Below are 25,215 nucleotides of genomic sequence, written 5' to 3'. Positions count from 1 at the left end.
ATTACTCAGTTTACTCAGACTTGGACATAGATGAAACAAAGCTGGCAAGAGATCTGATAAGAAGAAATGATGCTGGTATATACGAGTGTAGGGGGGGTAAAATCTGTAAAATAGGATGGGGATTTTCTCAGCCTGTGTCTGTCCGTGGCTGCTGGAGACCACCACTTTGGGGGTTTTCCTGGTGTGTTAGAAAGACTAAGCTCAGACAGCACTTCTCCCAAAGCATGATGATGGGGTAGAAACACCTTTTTTCTGATGGAATCCTCACCACTACTCACCATCATTTCATAATCTCACCTTAGATGACCTAGCAGATGTCTTAAATTAGGTACGAAAGGAATGAATAAGTATAGTCAGCATCACACTAGTATTCTGAAAGAACTATGAAAAGCTCTGTTAACACTGTTTAATTAGAAAAACAAAGGGCACACACCGCAGCAAAGTTCTTAAGGCTACAGTCAACTTAAATACAGATCCTTACTAAGTACACCTCCTGCCAATCATCTACCATGGGCAGCGCTGCAGATAAAAAGGTGGGTGAGACCTGGCTCTTTGTATCAAGTAGCTCACATCAGAGGAGATAGACATATGAACAACTAATATGGTCATGTCAGAATCTAGAAGTATGGACAAATTATTATGGTAAAACAAAGATTCACTTAGCTTGAGGGGAATCACTATGTTAAAGGGAATGTATGGGAAATTCAAAGGATGAGCGTTAAAAAAAATAGAGCATAGCCTAACAAGCTTTAAAAAAACAGAGCATAGCCTAACAAGCATGGCTCAGTGGTTGAGCGTCGACCTATGAACCAGGAGGTCAAGGTTCGATTCCCGGTCGGGGCACATGCCCAGGTTGTGGGACGTGCAGGAGGCAGCCTATCAATGATTCTCTTTCATCATTTAAGTTTCTATCTCACTCTCACTTCTTCTCTAAAATCAATAAAAATATATTTAAAAAACAAAAAACAAACAAACAGAGCATACATCAGGATAAGAGAATCGTGAGACATTATACAAACTGTAACAAGAGTGTAAAGAGTCTGGAACGACCCAATAAGAACTTGAATTTATTCCAGAGCAATGGAAAGTGAGCAAGATTTTTAAAGCAGAAAGGTGATATTTGTGTGTATTAGATAAGAAAAGTCTGGTTAAAATAAGAAAATGGACCACTTTTTGACCAGTTAGAAGGCTCCTGAAATGGTCTAATATGACAGAACCTGACCCTAAGCTAGGACAGTACGAATGGCATTGGAAGTAAGAGAAAGGAGAAAGATAAAGAAATGCCATTGAGACTCAAACAAATTAGGTAATTTCACTCATATTTCCTTTTAATATTTTAGCTCTCAAGATCTCCACATTTCCAAATTAAAATTCCATTAAGAATATGGTATCTGAGAGCTGAAAGGACCACATCACATGGTGCTATTTAGAAAATATTACATAAAATAGGTAAAGTGTTTAAAAATGTGCTGCTGTGCAGGTTGAAAATTGCTAAAGCCGGGTGTTAAGTTTCAGAATAGTCTAGATTTTCCTTTACTTTCTCTTAGGTTTTATCTGTCTCAACAACTGGCATTGGTAAAATTTACTTTTGTTCTTTTGTGACCTGCAGCAACTTATCAAAGCGGATGCTGGGCTTCCACTCCAGGTGGCGGCGTAGGTAAACACTGTACTTGCCTCCTCTCAAGACCACATCAAAATAACAACTACAGAGCATTCATCATGTAGTCCTATAACTGAGGACGTACAGGAAAAACCACCGAGAGACTGTCAGCAGGAGCAGAGAGGCAGAGCAGGCTGGTCCCACAGCCACTGTATGTGTAGGAAAGAGATAGTATATACAGTATAGGGTTAGTACTATGCCCAGTTTCAGGCATTTAATAGGGGGGTCTTGAAACTTATCCCCCCATGGGGCAAGGGGGACTACTGTACTAACCCATCCCTTAAATTTTTTAAGACTATTTTTAGAGCAGTTTTAAGTTCACAGCAAAATTGAGCAGAAGGTAGAGACTTCCCATACCCACTTTGCCCACACATGCATAGCCTCCTCCATTATCAATATTCTGCACCAAAGTGGTGCATTCGCTACCACTGAGGAGCCTACACTGACACATCTTAATCATCCCAAGTCCACTGATTATATCACAGTTCACTTCACTCTTGGTGTTCTATAGTCTATGTGCCTGGACAAATGTTTAATGCATGCATCCACCACTATAGTAGCCTAAGAGTATATTTTCACTGCCCTAAAAACCCTTTTGTTCTGCCTATTCATCCCTCCACCCACACCCAACCCCTGGCAACCACTGATCTTCTTCCTGTCTTCACAGTTTTGCTTTGTTCCAGAATATCATACAGTTGGAATTATACAGTATGTAGCCTTTTCAGATTGGCCTCCTTTAATATTTTTTCAAGGTATATTATTTGCAAAGTTTGTATTGTATTGGTTAATACAAAAAGTCCAGAAAATACTTCAGACTTACAGGTCAGCTCTACTCACCAAGGGTTCAGCCATTACAACTTCAATTTTCTTTTCAGCTTGAACAGCAAATTCTGCAAAGAGGCTCTTGATGACATATTCACCGGGCTTGACATCTGGGTCAATTGTAATGTTTGACATGATGATATTCTTTTTCCCCAATGTGGAATGGAAGTTGGAAGAAGTACAGTACTTATTCACTTTGCTGACTGGTGCTGAAGCTAAAATTAAGAGAAAAAAATAAAGAACTCTACTTTAGTAATCAACTAATTAGGCCTACCATAACCACCCTACTTAATAAGCATGCTACCCCTGAACTGCTGCCAGATCTCCCAATCTGTATTACCATTACTCTATTTTTCTTTATTATACTTGCTGCCTTCTAACACTGCCCAACATAACTATAATTTTGCTACATGGTTATTATGTGTTGTTTTTCTCTCTACCCTACTAATGTGAATTCCATAAGAACAGGGATTCTCTTGTCATTTATGTTCATTGATGAATCCCAAGAACAGTGCATGGCATATACTAGGTATACAATAAATAGGCACCGAGTAAATGAATTCTAAATAAAGTCACATGCAATAAAGGAAATAAAAGAGATGTGAGTAAATGAAACAGAGATGGGGTTAGGAGTTGAAATATGCTACTTTGCATGCTCAGCAAAGGCCTCATTTGAAGAGGCTACATTTGAACTCGGAACTAAATGATGAAAAAGAGGCAACAAGACAAAGCATCAAGGTCAGAAAGCACAAGGCTGAGCGTGAACATTTGAGAAACAAAAAGAAGACCAGTGTGGCCTGAACTCAAGGGATGAAGTCAGGGAGAGGCAATGTGAGATGAAGTCAGAATTATCAGTCAGGGATCCAAGTTTTAGACCTTGATAAGGAAACTAGATTTTATTCTAAATGCAATTATAATTCTGTGTGAAGTATTAACTTGCAGGGGGATAAAATCTGTTCTCCCCTTAAAAGACCTCTCTGGATCCTCTGGATTAGAAGAGGGAAAATATAGAATCAGGGAAGCCACTGCAGAAATCCAGGGGAGATCACAGCTTGGGCTAAGAGGCAGGCCGTGGCACAGGAGAGAAGGAGGAGGATTTCAGATTTGCCATGTGTTCGTGAGTTTGATATCAAGGTGAGGGGAAGGAATTAAAGATGCCTCCGGCCCTAACCAGGTTCGATTCCAGTCAAGGGCATGTATCTTGGTTGCAGGCACATCCCCAGTAGGGGGTGTGCAGGAGGCAGCTGATCGATGTTTCTCTCTCATCGATGTTTCTAACTCTATCCCTCTCCCTTCCTCTCTGTAAAAAATCAATAAAATATATATTTTTAAAAAGATGACTCCATTTTTATATCTGAGTCACTCAAAGGACAGTGGTGCCATTTACTCGGGGATGACACTGGGCCTGGTGAATAGCATGTTGCACCAGATGTGGCACAAAAAGAATGCACACCATTGCATGTTGTTCATATTTACCTGTTCTGTTCTCTTGACTGCCTGGGCAGCCTACCTTGGATTTCTATCTACAGTTTATCCTCCCCTCATTCTTCTAGCCCAACACAGACCCTCCACATTCTCTAACTACAGCTTATGTCATCCCTTTGCCCTAGAATATTTATGGAAAAGTTGTGAGACTGTACTTCCCCACCTCAACCTGATCTATGGATATTGCCCTATCAGATGCTGTCCTATATGTAACTCCCGCCTTGAAAAAGGAAACAGCACACAATTATTCAGACACTGAATTTCTGTCTCTGATTATGTGTCTAAATAACTATAGGACAATAAACTTACTCTAAATACGTACATTCCACACTCGTAAGGAATTATTCTGTCAACTAAAACAAACTACTCTACCAAACACAGTACATATCAATATACAGACAGGTGACCTGTGATAACTTCAACAGAAAATTCCAGGAAGTAATACAAAGTCATGTTACAGCAGACAGTTCAGAAAAAATAATTTATAAATTTAAAAAAATCTTTTTGAAAGATAGAACTTCCAAATACTTGGTTTCCTTTCATGCCCTATTCATTATCTTTATTTACTAATATTTTCACAGAATAGAGTATTTCCCTCCAAGGTTAAGATTAAAAATTAGGCACACATGATTTTTACTATTAAAAAAATTAATAATCTAAAGAATATTACAAACAGTTAATATTACACCTAAAATATTTTTGCATCACACAAATTAAAGTATAATATTTTGTATTCTAGAACTAAAATTATATAAGAACAATTCAAAAATTCACAGTCCTTTGAACACAGTGTACACTATTTTAAACAATGAACTATTTGTTTACTCTGTTTCATGATCCAACATTGTGTATTATAAAGAAGAAAATCTATTAACAAATGTTATTGTGGGAAAAAAGATCTGAAATTAAAAAATATTTTGGAACATTAAGAATATGCTATATTTTATATCATTATTATATTGGATAATCGTAAGGAATCATTAAAAAAGGCTACTCAGTTTCCAGAATTTTAACATATTCTGGAAATAAAAATGAAGATGAACCATATTCAAGGCTGACTTATGTAAGCAGTTACAAAATATATTTTCCCTTTAATTAAGATTTGTAAGTCTTTAATTAAGATTCATGAGATCCTAACAGTTACAAAGGTTTCTTTGGACTTAACTTTACAATAAATGCAACTAACCAAGAAGTCACATGATAGACCTAGGTACTTAAATTTTAGACTCTGATGAAGTATAAACTTTTAAATTGATATTTAGCCTTTGACCAGTATCTTCAAAATGGAAAAAACAACTTTAAATTGATCTCTCAACTCACCATTACTATCTTCTACAGAAAAAGCATAAACATAAACTAAGCATAAACAAATAACTAACATTATTGCATACTAGAGGCCCTGTGCATGGATTCATGCACCAGTTGGGGTCCCTCAGCCTGGACTGTGCCCTCTTGCAATCTGGGACCCCTCAAGGGATGTCGGCCTGGGATCAGGCCGAAACAAGCAGTCCGACATCCCCGAGGGATTTGGCAGTGTGTGAAGCGCCAAGTGGCCGGGGAGGAGCCCGAGCCAGGCCTGGTGCTCCTAACCACTTGCCCCTCGCTCCTTAGCACTGCTCCAGGGGCGGAAGAGGCTCCTGCCACCAACACTGTGCTCGCCAGCCGTGAGGCCGGCTTCTGGCTGAGTGGTTGACGACCAGGGGGGGCAGCTCCTGTGTTAAGCGTCTGCCCCCTGGTTGTCAGTGCGCGTCATAGCGACTGGTTGTTCCGTCGTAAAGGTCGCTTAGGCTTTTATATATATAGATTTTAAGAAATTTGCCAATAAAGCCAAAAGTTTGAAAACCTGTATTTAGCTTCCAAATAAAGATTTATCTTCTAAATATCTGCATTAAAAAATCAAATTTCAAAAATTATACTTTTAAAGGGTTAATCACTTTTACCTCCATCTACAAAGCTCTAATGAAATGAGAAAAAGACCCACACCTCCAAACTGAAAACTGGACAAAGACATGAATAAACAAGGTACAAAGCATAAAACAGGCCAATACCACAAAAATAATATTTAACCCACAAATATTTTAAAAACAAACAAAAATTAGATAACATTCTCATGTATCAAAATTGTTCCTCCCAATTCTGTATTTCATTATAATGTTCAATTTTGGTGAAAATATGTAAAGTTTTCTTCTATTCCGGCTAATATTAAGAAAAGGGGATGACATAAACCAGGTAAGAAGACTAGTTTCCACATAACTAGCTTAACTTGATGTCATTTGACTGCTTGAGTTAAATTGTTTATTAAGTTAAAAATAAAATTTCTCTATATGCTATTATAAAATTTTGAAAAATTTATGAGAGAATAAAGACATAACTGTTACAGTACAATACTTAAGAACAACATTCAGGCACTGAATTACAAAATGGTCAAATCCCAAATGTTTAATAATGGTCATATTTAACATTCCTAGAAAATAAATCTATTAAACTCTTAACTGATAAAAATAAGAATAAAGCAAGACCTGAGTAATTAAAACATGGGAATTAAAAGCTAGCATATCTATTCTTTCTAAAGTGTACATAAAAATAAATATGGTATTTTTAGACAGCTAACTCTCTAGCACTACACTTAGTGTATTAAAAACAATTATCTTTTTCATGTCATTAAGACTTCCATACTCTATAAATTTAAATTCAGTCAAGGAAAACAGACAAGTGAGAAGAGACATATAAACACTAAACTGATCATGTTTGGTTTCATTACTTTATAGTAGCCATTTTCAGCCTTTGTTTTTTCTGCCTCCACTAGATTCTTATGCACAACACTAACCAGTAACATTCCCTCAAGATACACAGTAATTCTTAACAATTGGGGCATTTAAGATAAGGAAGGGTCGGGATAGATAGATCTTATGGAGTCCGTGAAAGCAGCCTGCTGCCATCTCAACCCCAAGGACTGGTCTTAAACAATAAAAATTAGTACTTTATAGTCACAACCTTACAAATATGCATGCACATATTTATGTATAGATTTATATGCAGAAATGTAACGAAGTACCACGCAATTCTAATAATTATTTCTTATAATGGCTAACAAAAATGTTGATGACCACCTAAAAAAGAAGAGGCCTTGGAACAGGAACAAATATAAAAATATCTCAATTTAAAAGGCAAAATTCTTAGTTTAAAAAGCAAGCCTATTTCCAACAAGTTATTTTGTGAATAATAACAAACTAATTCTAAAGTTTATCTGAAGAGGCAAATGACCCGGAATAGCTAACACGATATTGAAGAAGAACAAAGTCGAAGTACTTACACTCGCTGACTTCAAGACTTACTCTGAAGGGACAGTAATCAAGACAGAGTGGCATTGTTGACCAAACAGACAAACAGATCAGTGGGACAGAACAGAAAGTCCAGCAATAGGCCCACACAAACACAGGCAACTGAACTTTGACAAAGGAGCAAAGGCAATCAATGAGGAAGAGAGACTTTCAACAGATGGCGCTGGCATAACTGGACACCCACGTGCAAATTAAAAAACACACACACACACAAAATCTAGGCACAAACCTGACACTTTTCACAAAAATTAACTCAAAATGGATCATAGCTCTAACTGGGAAATGCGAACTGAATTCTAAATGTAAAATCCAAACCCCTCTGAATTCCTAGAATATTAGACAGGAGAAAAGTCTGAATGTTCTTAGGTTTAGTGATGACTTTTTAAATATAACACCAAATACAACACCCATGAGAGAAAAGGTGGTAAGTTAAGCTTTATTAAAATGAACTTCAGCTCTGCTAAAGATATTGTTAATAGAATGAAAAGAAAAGGCACAGACTGGAAGAAAATATTTGCAAAAACACATAACCAGCTTCCAAAATATATAAAGAATCCGTAACACATTGAAAAATCCTTAAAATTCAACAATAATAATCAACTCAATTTAAAAGTGGGCAAAACATCCTAACAGACCCTCACCAAAGAAGACGGTGTGGGTAGCGGTAGAAATACAACACTGTATACCTGTTTTGGAAGAAAATGTGGATGTTTCTTAAAAAAGGAAACACGCTCATACCATACAACTCAGCAACTAACTGCACTCCTTGGTACTTACTCAAAGCAATTTAAAGTATGTCCACACAAAAACAGACGTTTATAGCAGCTTTATTCATAGTTGCCAAAACTCTGAAGCAACCAAGATGCGCTTCAGTAGGTAACTGGATGTACTGTGGTATATATCCAGGCAACGGAATATTAGTCAGCACTTAAAAGAAGAATTTTCAAGTCATAAAAAAACTTGGAGGAAACTTAAATGCCTATTACTAAGCAAAAGAAGCCAGTCTGAAAAGGCTACCTACTGTATGATTACAACAATATGACATTCTGGAAGAGGCAAAACTATGGAGAGAATAAAAAGGTCAGTGGGGTCCTGGCCAGGTAGCTCAGTTGGCTGGAGCATAGTCCTGATATGCCAAGGTTGCGGGTTCGATCTCTGGTTAGGGCACATACAAGAATCTACCAATAAATGCATGAACGAGTGGAACAACAAACCAATGTTTTTCTCTTTCCCCCTTCTCTCTCCCTTTCAAATCAAAAAAATTTTTAAAAAAGATACTAATGATTATCAGGGGTTCGGGTTTTTGGATGGGGGTAGAGGGGGAAGAAAAAGATGAATAGGAGAGTACAAGGGACTTTCTTTAGGGGCTTGAAACTGCTCTGTGTGCTACTATAATGGTGGATACATGTCACTATATATTTGTCAAAACCCCATAGAATGTACAATACAAAGAGTGAATGTGATGTAAGCTATGGACTATTGGGTGATTATGACGTGTCGATGCAGGTTCATCAACTGTTTTAACCAATGTACCACACTAATGTAAAATGTTAACAGGGGAAACGGGGGAGAGGGGAATAAGAAGACGGTACATGGGAACTCTGCTTTCTGCTCAAATTTTCTGTAAACTTGAAACTCTTCTAAGAAATATATAAAGTCTGTTAATTTTTTTTTAAAAAAGAAAGAAAAAAAAAGAAAGAAAGGCCTATTCTATCCCCGTCAGCCAGAACCAGAGGTGCCGAGGAAGAGTCAAAATAAACAACAGCTCCGGCTAAAGCCTAAAACAATAATATACTTGGATCAAACTCAGGAAAAGGAAACAGTTTATAAGTCAATTAAAAATAAAATGTCAAAACACAAATCAGATCATATGGTAGACAGATTAGAAGTAAAAACAAAGAAAGCAAAATCAGTATTAGGGAGTAATAGCAAACTTCAACTTCTGAGGAGGCCAGATGGACTGGTGTGCCTTCCAGCTAACTGTCCACAGAAACACTGTACATTTGAGAGCAAGTATATCTGAAGAGGAAATACAACAATGTGCGTGTTGTGGGTGTTCAAGGTACAATAGGAAAGCATCATTTGATGACTTTATTGCACAAACACAATTTGCTATAAAGCAAGGTCTACCTCAAAATGCCTTCATTCATACCAGACACTTTTCATTTCTGATGGAAATGAAACATTATTTATTTAATACTTTAAGGTATTTTGCATATCATCTCATTTTTTTCCTAACAAACCTTTTCTTTTTCTTTTTTAATCCTCACCCTAGGTCATGTTAAACGATTTGGGGGCGGGGGGGAGAAGGGATGGAGAGTAGGGAGAGAGAGACTGATCGGTTGCCTCACACGCACGCCTAGACCAGCCCCTGAGGGATGGATAGAACCCAAAACCTTTCCCTGTGTGGGATGACACTCCAACCAATTGATCAACACCAGCCAGGGACTAACAAACCTGTTCTTATTTCAAGTGATATGCTGGTAAATGGCTCAAAAACAAACAAACAAACAAAAACCAAGAGTTCTGATTGATAGCATTTGCCAGTTTCCCTTGTGCACTGACTTTCATCATGGCTGATTTCAAACCATCAATGGCTTAACAACCAGCTGGTCAAATCCTTGGTGAAGAATGAGATCTAGAATACCACATCAAGTTATCACCAATTTATGACTCCTAATCAAAGTCATGGTCACAATACTGTAGGTCCTGAGTTCCTAAACTTTCAGATCAGTGCCTTTATTTTCTCCAGAATTGCCAGATTCTGATAGATCTGTTTTTCCCCTTTAGAAGTCTAATTTATTAGCATAATATTTGCTTAGAATAACTACTTCCCAGATTAAATATTTTGATTGTATCTTCATATTCATTTACATAAAATGGGCTAAGAAGAAAAGGTTTTCCCACTCTGGTGAGGTAGATATCTACCTGTATTTTCTTTTAACTCTTTTTCAGTTGTTTATTTTTTTCCATTTAAATCTGTCATTCAGATTTTAGCAATGGCTTTATTGTACATACAATAAAAACATTATTTTAGCCCAACCCCCAATATTTAATCAATTCTTCTGGCTTCCTTTACTGAAATTCTGTCACTAATTTTATATTCACTATCATAAACTAAAGCCAGACTCAGATGTGCTTTCTACTTTGCTCCTTAGTAAGCTTTTTGTATCAGTACCATACCTTTTAATTATTGTAGCTTCATAACAGGTTTTGTTATCTATTGGTACAAATACTATTTACTCATCATCTTCATAATTTCTCAGCCACTATTTCACTTATATGTTCACATTTATGCATATCTTCAGAAGTTAATTAGAAGAAAAATGATGTCTTAAGACTTCTAGTCTAGAACCTGACATACTCTCACTAATTTATCTTCTTTCATGTACCGCCCCCCCCCCCAAATGTGCATTTTCCTCCACAAGAGATCTATCTAATTCTTATTAATTCTATTTGTAAATGCCTTGCTTCTGTTCTATGTGAATGAAATCATTTTCCTCACTACTCCGTCCTACTTCTCTGCTTCTGGTTACATTTCAATGGATAAAAAATTAAGACTTTCGTTGTTCTTTGGGCAGCTGTTCCCAAAATGTTTATTTATCCAAGTCTCAGCTATTCCCACTGAAAACAGTTTCTAAACATAGAAGTCCTATGACATCTTGGGCACATTTCCAATTTTTTTACTTGAAGTCTACTACAGAAATATCACTTATTCTAAAGCTCGAGAAAAATGACCTATCATCTAAATAATCCATTATTCACTCAAGCTAGTCTCCGTGGGGTCATTTTCCTGTACTCTTTTGAACCTTCAGAAGCTCAGCTAAGAAACTATTCAGAAAAATCTAGAAATAATGTGCTATTTTCAAAATGTGCACGGACCTAGGAGTCAGAAGACCAAGGGCCCTTGACTTGACTACTTAGAATCATTATAACCTTCATCAAATTATTTAACCTCTCTAAGTTTTTGCTTTCCCTCTACAAAATAAATGAGATGAATCAGAGCTCAACCATGGTACGTATCCGAGGCATAACCAAAGTCGTTTTCATTTTCGTTCTCTTTTTCTCCCATAAAAATAATCACTGCCAGTAAAAAGCTACTGCGCCAAACCTTTCTCCTCTTGCCAGTCAAGAGTCCAGGGATCAGCACAGGACAATGCTGATGTGAAAATCTGAACATCAAATCCTGTATGACCTCCTCCAGCAAACATACCTCTGTAGACCCAGGGCCTGGGGGAGGTAAACAACTGCACAGAAGTTCTAAGCAGGTCGTCTGAGTCCCCTATTCCCCTGAGGCTGAGAGGATGGGGGCAGACAAGGAGCAAAGGGACTTCCTTCCTAATATCTTATCTGGGAGCTAAGAGGTCCACAGCGGCTTAGACTGCTTCCCCTGTCCTCACTCTCAGGATTACTCTTTAAATAGAGATGAGCCACGCTTAAATAGCTGACGAAGAAATGTAACTGCCTACACTAAGAGTATCCAGCAGCTAGTGACACATGAAATATTTACCAAACACCAGCAGCAAATTAGCATAGGTTTCAAAACACCAAACCTCTTTCGATTAAAAACAGAAACTAAACAGATATATTGATTCTTGCCTCATCATTCAACAACATCCAGGAAGTTAGGGGATTTATGTAAGTAAATGCTGTAATACCAAAAAATTAAATCATTGTTATAAATATTGAAAATTAAGACATGAAACTTTCTATATTAACCAGCAATAACTACCTAAAAATGAAAATGCAGAAAAATCTTCTATTCACAAATATAAAATAGGTGGGAATACATTTAATAAGAAAAGAGTACATGAAAGAAACTACAAGATCACCTTAAAGAACACAAAAGAAGTTCTGAACAAAGACATATTTATAAGTGGGAGCATTTATAATAAGTGTCAATTCTCACAAAATTAATATATTAATTACTACAATTCCAATTAAAATCTCAATACTATTCTGTTTAGGTTGTGATGAATAAAACTATCCTAGAATATATATACAGAAGAACCAATTCCCCAAAAAAGCTTTAAAAATTATCTTAAAAATAGCCTGGCCAGTATGGCTCAGTGGTAGAGCATCGACCCACAAAAAAGAGAACATGTTTCGATTCCCAGTCAAGGCACATGCCCAGGTTGTGGGCTCAATCCCAGTGGGTGGCGTGCAGGAGGCAGCCAATCAATGATTCTCATCACTGATGTTTCTATCTTTCTCTCCCTCTCCCTTCCTTTCTGAAATCAATGAAAGCATATTTTTAAAAAAGTACAAAAATTATTTGCTAAATCAGAAGATAATGTAACTAATCAGAACACATTATAAATACAATCAAAACATTATACCAAAATATAATATAAAATTGACTATATCAGAATATAATTTAACAGTAATCAACTCAGTAAACAAAGTGTAGATAAATCAGATTAATGTAGAAGATGAGAGACTTCTCAAAATTCCCAGATGCAAAGTAAAACGACAATGTGGTACCACCTCACACCTGCCAGAATGGCTGCCATCAATAAATCAACAAGTGCTGGCAAGGATGTGGAGAAAAGGGAACCCTAGTACATTGCTGGTGGGAATGCAGACTGGTACAGCCACTGTGGAAAACAGTGTGGAGTTTCCTCAAAAAATTAAAAGTGGAACTTCCATTTGACCCAGTAATATCACCTTTAGGACTATATCCTAAGAATCCCAAAACACCAAAAAGAAAAAATGTATGCACCCCTATGTTCATAGCAGCACAATTTACAATAGCTAAGATCTGGAAACAACCCAAGTGCCCATCAGTAGGTGAGTGGATAAAAAAACTGTAGTACATTTACATAATGGAATACTATGCAGCAGTAAAAAATAAGGATCGCCTACCCTTTGAGACAGCATGGAGGGACCTGGAGATGATTATGCTAAGTGAAATAAGCCAGTCAGAGAAAGACAAGTATCACATGATCGCAGTATCACATGATCGCACTCATATGTTGAACTTAATGAACAAAATAAACTGATGAACAAAATAGGTCCAGAGACATGAAAGCATAAGACAGACTGACAAATCTCAGAGGGAAGAGGAGAGGATGGGTTACAGGAAGAGATTAACCAAAGAACTTGTATGCATAAGTGCATAACCCATGGACATGGACAACAGTGCGAAAGGCCTAAAAGGGGCGGGGGTGGGGGGGGGTAGAGGAGGTCAAAGTGGGGGAAGAGGGGCATATGCATACTTTGAACAATAAAGATAAAGTTTAAAATAAATAAAAATTAAATAACAACAAAAAAAAGAATTCAACATGGGCAAAATGAGAGGGATAGAAAATATCTGTTTAGTTAAATTTTGGAACAACTGGCTATTTATCTGGAAAAAAATACTATATTCAAAACCAAAGTCCAGAGGAATGTGAAATTGAAAGTTAATTTTTAAAAGTCTAAAAAAAAAATTAGGCATCAACATGTTCAATCCAGGGAGAAAAGACCTTTAGCCAAGATAGAAAACCCCAAATTATAAAAGAGATGAAATCATTCAACCAAATAAAAATTTTAAATTTTTATAAGGCAGATGATACCATAAACAAGAAAGTACAAAGTTGGACAAAAATATAATATAGATGACGGAAAAAATGTAAAACATTCAAAGTGCTCTTATACATTAACAAGAAAAAGACAATACAGGAGAGAAAATTTGGCAAAAGATATACTCAGGTGTGGGGAAGCATGGGATTTGGGTGGAAGGTCTGTAAGGAGAAACATGACAGGTTGGGGCCCGTTGGGGGGCCTTGCCAAAGGCGGCAGTCCCTGCCATGACTTTTCCAAACTAGTCCGAACCCTGGGGTGTTTTTGCTAAAATCTCCGTTTAGTCTTTTAGACCCGACCTTGTAGAAGCACGTGCTTTCTCAAGGATACTCACCCTGCTGACTGTATCTAGAGGTTAATTTTAGTTCAAGCTGTGGTGACAATCAAAGCCTAAGGAGGCAGGCGAACAGGGCTATTTGCTCCTACAGCAAAACAGCCCCTTAGCCTCTTGTTTCACAGAAACGTGTGTCAGAGCCATCATTCACCCGTCACTCAGGGTCTGCCGGTCAGTCCCGGCACTTAGGCAATTCACATAAGAATTAACCTAAAAATACAATATATGAAAAAATATTCATCTACAATTTGTAGTACCCAGATAACGCAAATTAAAATAGCAATGAGCTTTCATGTTATGCATTATCCGACTGGCAGATATTAGAAAGAATAATTAGATCTATTGTTGGCAAGGTACAGGGAAACTTGACACTAAACACGTTGCTGATGGAAATGTTATGTCCCCCTAAGTACAATCCTGTAGGCCGGACACAAGGATGGGTATTCCGGCCCTTACAGCAGAGCACTGCAGACATTAATTTCTATGAACTTCAGGCTCTCCATGCAACTGATATTAATTTAGCAATATCTGACCTGCCCCACAAGGAGAGCAAAGGATGGTATGCCAGCTCTAGCATTAATATCCGCTTGGCGTATTTCTCATTGTAAATTAGTAAATTGGCAAACATAAACATTTGTCTCTGTCAGACTGTTTATTACAATCCTACCCTCTGGAAGAGATTCCATACCCACTCCCAGTCTTAAGGTAAAGTCAGGTTTTCTAACCCAATCCCGGTCCTTGCTGGCTTCTCTGGCACTTCCTTAAATCAGAATCAGAATCTTTGGAGTGAGGCCCAGGCATCCACATATTCTGGAAAAACCTCCAACGTGACTCTAATGTGCAGAGAGGGTTGAGAACCACTGCCTTACACTCATCCTTCTAAAGTGGAACAGCTGGTTCTATGCAATGATGTTATTTAAAACTTATTCTGATCATTAAAAAGCTTCAAAAACACCATAAATAAAGAAACCTATGTATAGAATACCATAAATTGCACCCATCAAGCAATTCAGAGTGTTCAATAAAGGCATGTCAAGGGCAAAGCTCTAGGAAGCAACATGAAGGATCAAGAAAACATTTCAAAACCTATTTAAAAAAAAAAAAAAAGCCATACATGATTCTTCCAGTTCATATTAGAAATTTTTCTCTCAGGGTTTCAGCACTTCAACCTACTCCACTGTCCGTGCCCCAGACCCAATACCTTGGTGCTCTGTCAATCCCCTGCCTTTCATTCATTATCCATGATTTCAAAGGATGAGGTTTCAACGGTGTTACCTTTAAAACAATCATTGATTCCTCTCTGTGCCTTACACATTTTGAATCTAGCGTAGTCATCAGATTCCATCATTACCACACGTACCCTCCCTTCTTTTTTTCTGCATAGCTAATTTCACCAGTAAGTTCAGATCCTAACAACAGTCCAGGAGACTCCTGAGAAATCTGCCTTAGCAGCTGAAGAGACTGCTTTCTATTTGTACCACAGTCGGCCCAATACATCAAACTATGGCCATGCAATGCCCCGTGGTGCTCTGAATAAAAATGCACTACACTTCACCACCTCGGGGGTGATGCTAGGGGTGCCCACCCCCATGCAGGAGAAAATCCAAGTGCAAACTGAAGCCCACCCTGTGCACATGGGGATTGAAAATACATACTAACCTTACTGTCAAGAATGTTACTAAGGCTGGTTTATTAGCATAACGTTTTCTTCTCTTCCCTCGTCTCCCTATAATAAGAATCACTCATTCATATGTTGCTCCAAAATTTTATGTGAAGCTTCCTTTTGCTTCATTTCTTCTTTTTCAAGACTTTTCTTTTCAGAGCAGTTTTAGGGTCACAGCAAAAATGAGAGGACGAAAGAGATGTCCCATATATCTCCTACCCCCTACACATGCATAGCCTCCTCCTAGTACATCTTTTATAACTGATAAACCTACATGGACACATCATTATCACCCAAAGTTCAGAGTTCACATTAGGATTCACTCTTTGTGTTCTACATTTTGTGGATTTCAACAAATGTATCCACTGTTCTAGTACCACCCAGAGTAGTTTCACTGCCCTAAAAATCCTCTGTGCTCCACCTACTCAACCCTCCTGCTCCCCTATCCCTGACAACCACTCATCTTTTTACCATCCCTTCATATAGTTTTGCCTTTTCTAGAATATCATAAAGTTGTAACCATGTAATATGTCGCCTTTTCAGGCTGGCTTCCTTCACTCAGTAATAGGCATTTAAGTTTCCCGTAAGTCTTTTCACAGCTTAATAGTTCATCACTTCATTTGAGCACTGAATGATATTCCATTGATTGGATGTACCACAGTTTACCCATTTACCTACTGAAGAGCATCTTGGTTACTTCCAGTTTTGGTAATTATGAATAAAGCAGCTATAAATATCAGTAAAGCTTATTTTAAATTAAAATAAAAGGATTTAATGTATCTAATGTAAATCTATATTTATTATTATGTTACACTGCTAATATATTAAGTGTTAATAAATATTAATTCAGACTTCAATTTTTTACAAATGGCTTTGCTAACTACTTTCTGTATCACATGGATCAATAAATATTGTTACAAATACAGCTTCTAAAACAATTCATGTTTTTCTACTAGGAACTATCATCACATTTACGATTCATTATCTTCAGAACAAACATATCTGACTATTTGGAACTTGGCTTCTACAACCTTCCCCATTCAAACGAACTTCTCTTTAACTCTGTTTTTATAAAAGCCCTTAAAACTTTACTTATTTAGCAAAATTTTTTAAACTGGGAAATAGCATGCTTAATGAAAACCACTCAACCAAAGTGAAATTGTCAGAAATTCCACGGAACAGGCAGTGTTCTAGGATGTTGCACATGAACAGATTAGAAAGAAGAATAATCAAGAAGACATACCCATTCCATCCTGCAAAAGGCTAGCAAACTATGTCTTATCAACATGATCATGAGACTGTAAACATGGCTACTTTCAGGAAAGAAGTCTAAGAGTTTGACCAGAATCCAGTGCTTTGGGGCCTAAACACTATAATAGGCCAGATACCTGTCAGGTGTCATCTATATAATAAAAGCCTAAGCGACCGTTAAGGCAGAACAACCAGTCGCTATGATGCACATTGACCACCAGAGAGCAGAAGCTCAACACAGGAGCTGCCCCTGGTGGTCAGAGTGCTCCCACAGGGGGAGCGCCACTCAGCCAGAAGCTGGACTCAAAATTGGCAAGCGCAACAGCGGCAGCACTAAGGAGCAGCACGCCAAGCAGTAAGAAGCAGCGAGCAGGCAGACGGTAAGGAGCGAGGGGTCCCGGACTGCGAGAGGGATGTCCACCTGCTGGCTTAGGCCCAAACCCCCGCCAGGCCTAAGCCGACAGGCGGACATCCCCCAAGGGGTCCCGGACTGCTAGAGGGCGCAGGCCAGGCTGAGTGACACCCCACCCCTCCAGTGCAGGAATTTCGTGCACCAGCCCTCTAGTATTTAAAATATTTATCAATCAGTACAGAAGGACAGTCAGAACAGCTTCTGGTTCTAAATACCAGGACAGCCATAAGAATGCATAATGGCTGAATATCAGTAACGTTGGAGGTAATGAGAAACCTACTAATGGTGGCAGAGTATGGTCTCTAAAGAGTATGACAACAGGTAAAAAGCACCAGCAGGTCCAAGAAAGAGCAGCAGATATGCTACAAACAGATGTATAATGCAAAGTCTAAGAACAGGAAATACGTATCCATGTTTAATCCCTAGGTGGGTTTGATCATTAAAAAGGTATGTCAGTAGAACTTAATTCTCAAATTTTGTTTTTGGGTGAAAATTTCCTTCTCATGAAGGGCAAAGCAGGGTCCCATATTTGAAAAAAAAAAATGGAGTACCAAAAAGTTTAGCAAGGCAAGGCTCAGGAAGGAAGAAAGACTAATTATCAGAGGTGGAGGCTTTGACACAAGAATGGGTGGCAGCCCAGCCATGCCGGTATTTTGAGCTCAATCCAAAGTCATTTTATAAAAATCTCCTTCACCTCCTATATCTAACCCCAAACCTATTATACTTACTTCTTATCCATTAATCTATTTTTCTGTCTCTGTGGATTTGCCTATTCCGGACATTTCATATATACGGCATAACACTATAGGTGTTCTTTTGTGTGTCTGTCTTAAGTATTTCCCACATCCATAATTAAATGAGTTAATATTTGTAAAGCACTTAAAAGAGTACGTACCCATCTGGTAGGCATTATATACATGTTTGCTAAGTAAAGAAATAACATTTCTTTGTTTGTTCAACCTTCATCTCACATCTGGTCTACTTAAAAAGCATCTTAACTCATCTCCTTGCACACACTGTACCTCACCTTCCCCGTCCCATGAAAAATGTAAGTCTGATGAAATCACCCCAACCCCTGCCATAAAGTACATCCACGGTTCTCCATTTGTTTTAGGTTTAAGAGCAAAATCTGTAACAAGGTCTTCCAGATTCCATGTGGTCTGGCACCTGACTACCTTTCTAGCTCATTCCCATACCTGCTCCAGCCAAACTAGCCACATGTCCTCCAGCCTCTAGCACATGCTATCCCTTCTGCCTGCCCACCTGCCCTTCCCCCAAACTGTTAACTCTGTCTTTCTTCCTTCACATTTTGCTAAGGATCACTAAATCAGGGGAACCTTTGAAGTGAAATATGAAGGATTAATGGAAATTCTACAGATAAAGAACTTGGGTGTGTGGTTGTTCTTTGTTGTGAGGGGGTGTTCTTAGTGTATTTTTTACTAGTAACTTATCTGAGCACCAATTTACTCTTCTAGAAGAACAGCAATTCTCAATGAATGGGTTAACAAAATGGAATATCATTCAACCATAAAAAGTAATGAAGTACAAGTACATACTACAAATGGACAAACCTTGGAAATATGTTGACAGAAGACAGACACAAAAGAACACCTATAGTGTGACCCCATTTATATGAAATGTCCAGAATAGGCAAATCCACAGAGACAGAAAAATAAATTAATGGGTATGAGGTCTCTTTTGGGGGTGATGAAAATGTTCTACAATTATAAAGTGGCAATGGTTGTACAACTCTGCAAATACATTAAAAACTACTGAAATATACACTTTAAAAGGATAAATTTTATGGCACCAATAATAGTTTTCCTCAGATTTTCATAATGATTACATGAGATTTAATAGATGCATGTACATATCTGAATGTACTCACACATGTATACACACATATAATTTGTACCACAATACCAGACCCATAAGTACTTCAATATTATTAATTAATATTAATCAAACAACAAAGATTTATTATTAATCAAATAAAAAATTTTAACTGAAATTTCCATAAATGTATAACTGCACTTTTGGAGGCTGGCTTTTTACTATTCTTTGCAATCCAGGAAAAACATCTCTGAGCATTAAAAATTATATTCATAAACTTTTCTCAGTGTTTAAAAATTCAAGTGATGTATGCAAATTTGTATGAATATTTAGTTTCTTAACATACCATATCTTATTCACATTTTAATTTATAAAATTGTGGTTAAATCAATTTATCTCTTTCATGTCTGTGATAAATATTAAATTCTTTGAAACATTCACTGTCAGACAATTATGGATGCAAATTCTATAAATTAATATGTTTACAAGAGGTATAATATTGATAATGGATGTATCTGTGACCTTAACACTGCAGATACATAACTGAATAGTTCTCAGTACAAATCTTGCCTCGTCTTATTAATTTTAGGGAACTAAGCCAATCTTTTAAATGATAGCATCCTCACTATACAGCTGGTTTAACCCAACATTCCTGATTCCGTTTTTAGAAGAAGTAATGCCTAAAGCCGTTGGCACAAAGACAGAATCCCGAATTTAGGCCATAGTGAATGTCACCTCATTGTTGTTACTGAGAGAAATAGGCTCAACTATAATCAAACTTCAGCAGCACTGCAACAACATTCTGCCAACTAAGCAGGGCTGGAACCAGAGGGCCTCGCAGCAATTAATGTAAAACATGGCTGTTAACATAAGTACAAATCATGGCAAATGCATCATATAAATATGAAACATTATACTTAACGATAAAGAATTATAATATATATTGCTATTAACTTACGTTCAATGACAAAAATCAGATTTTTTTTCTTGTTTTCTTTGGGAAGATGGGGGCAACATTTGAAATATCTTACCTAATAATAGACAAACATGTAAATTGACCATACCTCCACTACGCCCACAGCCAATCAGAGTGAGTATGCAAATTAGAAGGCCAAAGATGGCAGCCGCCCAGCTGCTCCAGGCATGGAGTAGCCAGGCGGGGCAGGACGCCTGCTATGAGAGGGAGGGCGGGGGGCGAAGGGATCTACAGGAGCCGAGTGCCGCAGGGAAGACAAGACTGCAGACTCCGGAGTCTGCAGCGAAGACGAAGATGGCAGACTCTGGCCGGAGCGAAGGCCTGGGTCCCGGGTGCCGGAGGAAAACCGGTGCTGGAAGCCAAGGGAAGGAAGGCCTATTGCACAAATCTCTTCATGCAACGGGCCTCTGGTATAATTTATATAATGGAAGAATTGTTTTCATTTCTTTCTTTTTTTTAATTTACAGAGGCTATTAATAAATCAGGTTTTTCTCTGTTCTTCCCAAGAACTTCACCAATTAGAACTTAGTGAAATCACTGCTTCAGGAATAGTTCCTGGGAGACATCACTAGTATAACACTAATCACACAGCATAAGAGGAGTCCCGTGTTTACCCTCCGACCTTCTTTCCTACTAATCCATTCCAACCAAGTGACTGTGGCCCCTAAGCTTGATCTTAGTTGCAGACACATTTCCCAGAACTTAACTAAGCATGGGGTATGCAAAGAACACAGTCAATTCTTGCCCACCAGGAAAAGGGCATGAACAGGGCGATAAGTGTAAAGATATAATGGTGTTTAAAGTAAAGAACACAACAGATGAGGCGTTAAGTATCTGGCTGACTCAAGAAAAGCTAAGTCCTTTGGTTGATCTCTTACCCCCTCCCCCTTCCCACTGAAGTCTGACAGTCTGTTCATGCTTCTCTGTCTCTGTATTTTTGTTCATCCGTTTATGTTGTTCATTATATTCCACAAATGAGTGAGATCGTGTGATAGCATATAAGCATAACAGACATTAGGGGGGTGAGGGCATGTGCCGTGTGGTGAAGGTGGCTGAGGGGAGGTCAATGGGGAAAAAGGAAACATGTGTAATATTATATGTAATACTTTAAACAACAACAAAAAAAAAAAAGGAGAGTAAGAATTCACTGTGAAGCAGACAGAGGGGTGGGGAGCATTCTAGGCAAAAGGTAGCGGCAGATACAGACACAGCATGCTCCAGAAAAAGGTATGTATGGCAAGAGAGAACTAGGTATGTATGGCAAGAGAGAACTAGGTATGTATGGCAAGAGAGGAAGGAGGTTAACAAAATGAGCAAGGCTAGATGGGTGATGAAAGACTGCATCCCACAGGGGGAAACTATGAAGTAAGGAGGAGAGACTTGGAGCGAGTGCATGTGGAGAGAACTCTTGGCAGCAATGAGGAAGATGCAAACAGAACAAAAGGAAGCCATGGCAATGATCCCAGGTGATAACGAAGAGAGGCCTGAACTAAGGCAAGTGGCTGTGGGCAACAGAAGGCAGGCACTGAGATGAAGAACATTTTAGAAGGAAGAATGGCCAGTCATGGTAAACCACTGAAAGAGGAAGGGTGTAGGGGTGAGAAAGGGTGGTTTGACTCACCCCCCATTTCTGGCCCAGGGAGACTGTGGATGGCACTACAGCCTACCGCCATGGGGAACATCCTACCATTCAACACCAAACTCAAAATTCTTTCCCTCTAAGTCTTCTCTGCCCACTGTGGTTCAATATGATCCCTTTCCCTCTCCGTACACCCCCGTTCTTTTCCTGTGTAACAGTCATTTGGCAAGTCATAATGCATATGCAATCTCTCTCACTTAACTTCCTTACTGCCAACTTCTCATGTACTAGTACACTTACCCTCTGACTAAACTAGAAGCTCTTTAAGAGCAAAGATCACATCTTTTTCTTAAGGAGTATATGCTCAACAAACGCTGGCTGCTTCAAAGGTTGGCATTATGAAAACATCCCTAGGATGAGACAGATAACTACTATCCTTCTCTAGGATATTTAACATACTTTAATCCTTTCTCTTTTTAAAATAAAGTAGGGCTAAGTGAAGACCAAAAAAAAAAAAAAAAGGCATCTACAGCTGCTGGAGAAATAAAAACATTCTTCCACGTTCCATGGCTAAGGCAGCAGACATGCTTAGGGCTTTCATGAACAATGAGACTTGTAATTTCTTTTCTATATCAACCTATTGCTTTACAACTGGAAAAAAAAAAAAAAGCCTTCAGAGAGATTTGTACTATGAATGCCCAAGGGCAATGGGATGCCCACAAACGGAATCATTATATTCCTAACAGCAAAGGCTTTACAAACATCTATCTTTTGTTTACTCCTGGGTTTAGGGAACGAGATCACATGAGATTTGGCTGTGACGGTTTCAGGGTTCAGGCAATGACATATAGAAACGTTTAAATGGCCACACAAAAACTTAACCACAAAGTTCACAAGTATCTAAGCAAACTCGGTTTTTACAGGACAAGCTGCTGTGACATAATCTAACATACTATTCCTCTGTCAGAACCCATTGACGATAGCTTCATCCTCACCGTAAAACTGTTATTACTTTTTTTAAAAAATATATATGGTAAGGATGAGGAAAAGAGAGAAGCAATGGTAAAGGGGAAAGAGATTAGAAACCATGCGTGAGTTTATTTGATTAAAAATGTATTCTATATGCTAATGTAGTAAAAGTAATTAAAATTAGTAATTATAATTCTCCCAACATTTTAACAATGTATATTCACTTAGAAACTTCCCTAGAACTAATATAATTTTCTGCCATCTGGTACAATAATAGCTCCATATGGAAGAATTACTTACAGATCAAAAATAAAATACAGAGATTGTAAATGCAGTATATTTGGCATAATACAAATCTCCTCTAATTATATTCTACAGTGCTTTATCTTAAGAGGTTCCCCCCCCCTCCATATATTATGTGCTTGCAAAACAAAACTACACTTAAGTAAATATTTTGGTAAAGACAACTGAAAAAAATTAAATTTAGTCTCTCATATTTTATTCATTCGTTTGCTCAGGCCCCGGCAGCACAGTTGGGAGCAAGAACAACTAGGTACTAATTCCAGTTCTTTGCCACCATATGACCTTGGAAAAGTCACATTTCAATTTCTGGGGGGCAAAACAGACATTACAACAGATTCTTTGCTTAGCTTACCTCATTAGTTTGGAATCATATTATTAAGAAAATTTTGGCAAAAGAAAAGTGACTATGGTAATAAATAATTTCTGGAAGTGCTTTGAGATCTTCAGAGAAAAAGTACCACTGGAAAATGCTGGAGATACTGAACAAAATCCATACGTCTGCCAGATCCACATATTAGGAAGAGATTTGTGCAAAAATAACAACTCCGTGACATTCGTTTTGTTGACTTCTTTGAACTTTGAAACGTTAAGCATATCATCCTGAATTGTTCTTGCTCAGAAAATTTACCACATGTGAAAATTACTCATTGTCACTTCAATTATAGGAACACGGTGAAGTTCTGATCCTTACACTCAACTGCCTGATGCCTTCAGCCCGCTGGTGCTGCCTGGACAAACATGCTGTGCCAACAGAACCGTGGAAGAGTACCGGCATCCGGTAAGCCTGCAGAGATCAGCATCTCTCCGTCATCCTTCTCCCCCATTTTTTTTTTTTTTTTGACCAATTGAGAGAAAGTTTGCCAGAATGATACCATATTAACAACAACAAAAACAAAAAAAGCCGAGGCCGATCAAAGAATATTTAACTACCAATATTACAACTGCCTGGTATTTTCATTCAAGAAAACATTCCTCGGTTTATGGACTGGTTTCAAGAACGAGCCTGCCAGGAACGGCAGCGGTCACCCTCAGCGTTTCCCCCGGGGTAGGCAATTGTACTCACAGCTGCTGCTCCAGGACTTTAACAAGGACTTGATGCTCAATTCAAAAAACACAGAATCCTGTAGACTCAACATTGTCTCCGCGGGCTGCAACGCAGCAGCAGCAGCAGCAGCCACAGCAGCAGCAGCAGCAGCCGGATCTGATGACCTGTCCCCGGAGCCGGAGCCGGAGCCGGAGCCGGGCCGCTGTCCCTCTCCAGCTCGCAGGCAGCCAGCTCTGACCCACAGCGCCTCGGCTTCATTACCATGCAGCCTCGCAGTGACGCACAACTGGAGTGGAACGCCGCTGCATGCAGATGAGCCATCGCGCTGAATGAACGCTCCCAAGTTTTTTCTAAGTGCCCTGAAGGACATCGTCACCTTTTTTGGATGCAGACGTACACGTGGCCGCAATGCTCCCTGTTTGTGTCCCTGTTTCCAGTTTTGATTCAGGGGAGTCACTAGTGCGAGTCAACAGACGAGGGTAGAGAGCTCTGCCCTTGGACGCCAAGTCTCTCCCCAGCAAAGGGCGTTAGAAATAAAAAGTGGATTCGAATCTGACATATCTCTAAATCTCTTCCTGTAATAGCTGCCCAGAAGGAAAACAACAGTGGTGTTTACCCCCACTCCACTACCCGCTGTCTCTTGAGAGGTGTTAGTAGTAAATCCCCCCACCCCTCTACACACGCAGGCAGTAAGCGGGGACTCTCTGGGCACGCTGATGATGACGCCGGGTCCCCCGCCTCACTCAACCCACCGGAGAGCACGCTGGCTAACGGGCTGAGAAGATGATGTAATGCACACCGTGGCCGAGCCTCCGTCAGCTCCAAAACTGCTCAGCTCGGGACAAAGTTTCCCCTGCTGCACGCAACTGATTCAACAGAGGGAACTCTCTGATAATAATGGGGTTATTCTAAAGCAGGGTCTTCTTCTATTACTACAACAGCATCAAATTCCCCTGAAAACCTCAGAATATCAATGAA

General features: G+C 38.7%; 1 protein-coding gene across 1 annotated transcript in view; it reads right to left on the bottom strand.

Annotated features, from left to right (window-relative positions):
* The window catches only part of FRYL (FRY like transcription coactivator), a 245,550-nt gene that overhangs the window by 131,980 nt on the left and 88,355 nt on the right, over nt 1-25,215 (bottom strand). The window contains exon 3 of the mRNA XM_054729167.1: nt 2,498-2,697. Coding sequence (XP_054585142.1) covers nt 2,498-2,617 — 120 coding nt within the window. The 5' untranslated portion in view covers nt 2,618-2,697. The remainder of the gene's footprint in view (nt 1-2,497; nt 2,698-25,215) is intronic.

The sequence above is a fragment of the Eptesicus fuscus genome, chromosome 2 (assembly GCF_027574615.1).
Source record: "Eptesicus fuscus isolate TK198812 chromosome 2, DD_ASM_mEF_20220401, whole genome shotgun sequence".
Lineage (NCBI taxonomy): Eukaryota > Metazoa > Chordata > Mammalia > Chiroptera > Vespertilionidae > Eptesicus > Eptesicus fuscus.
The sequence above is the reverse complement of the archived record's forward strand: the minus strand, read 5'-3'. Positions and strand labels throughout refer to the sequence as shown.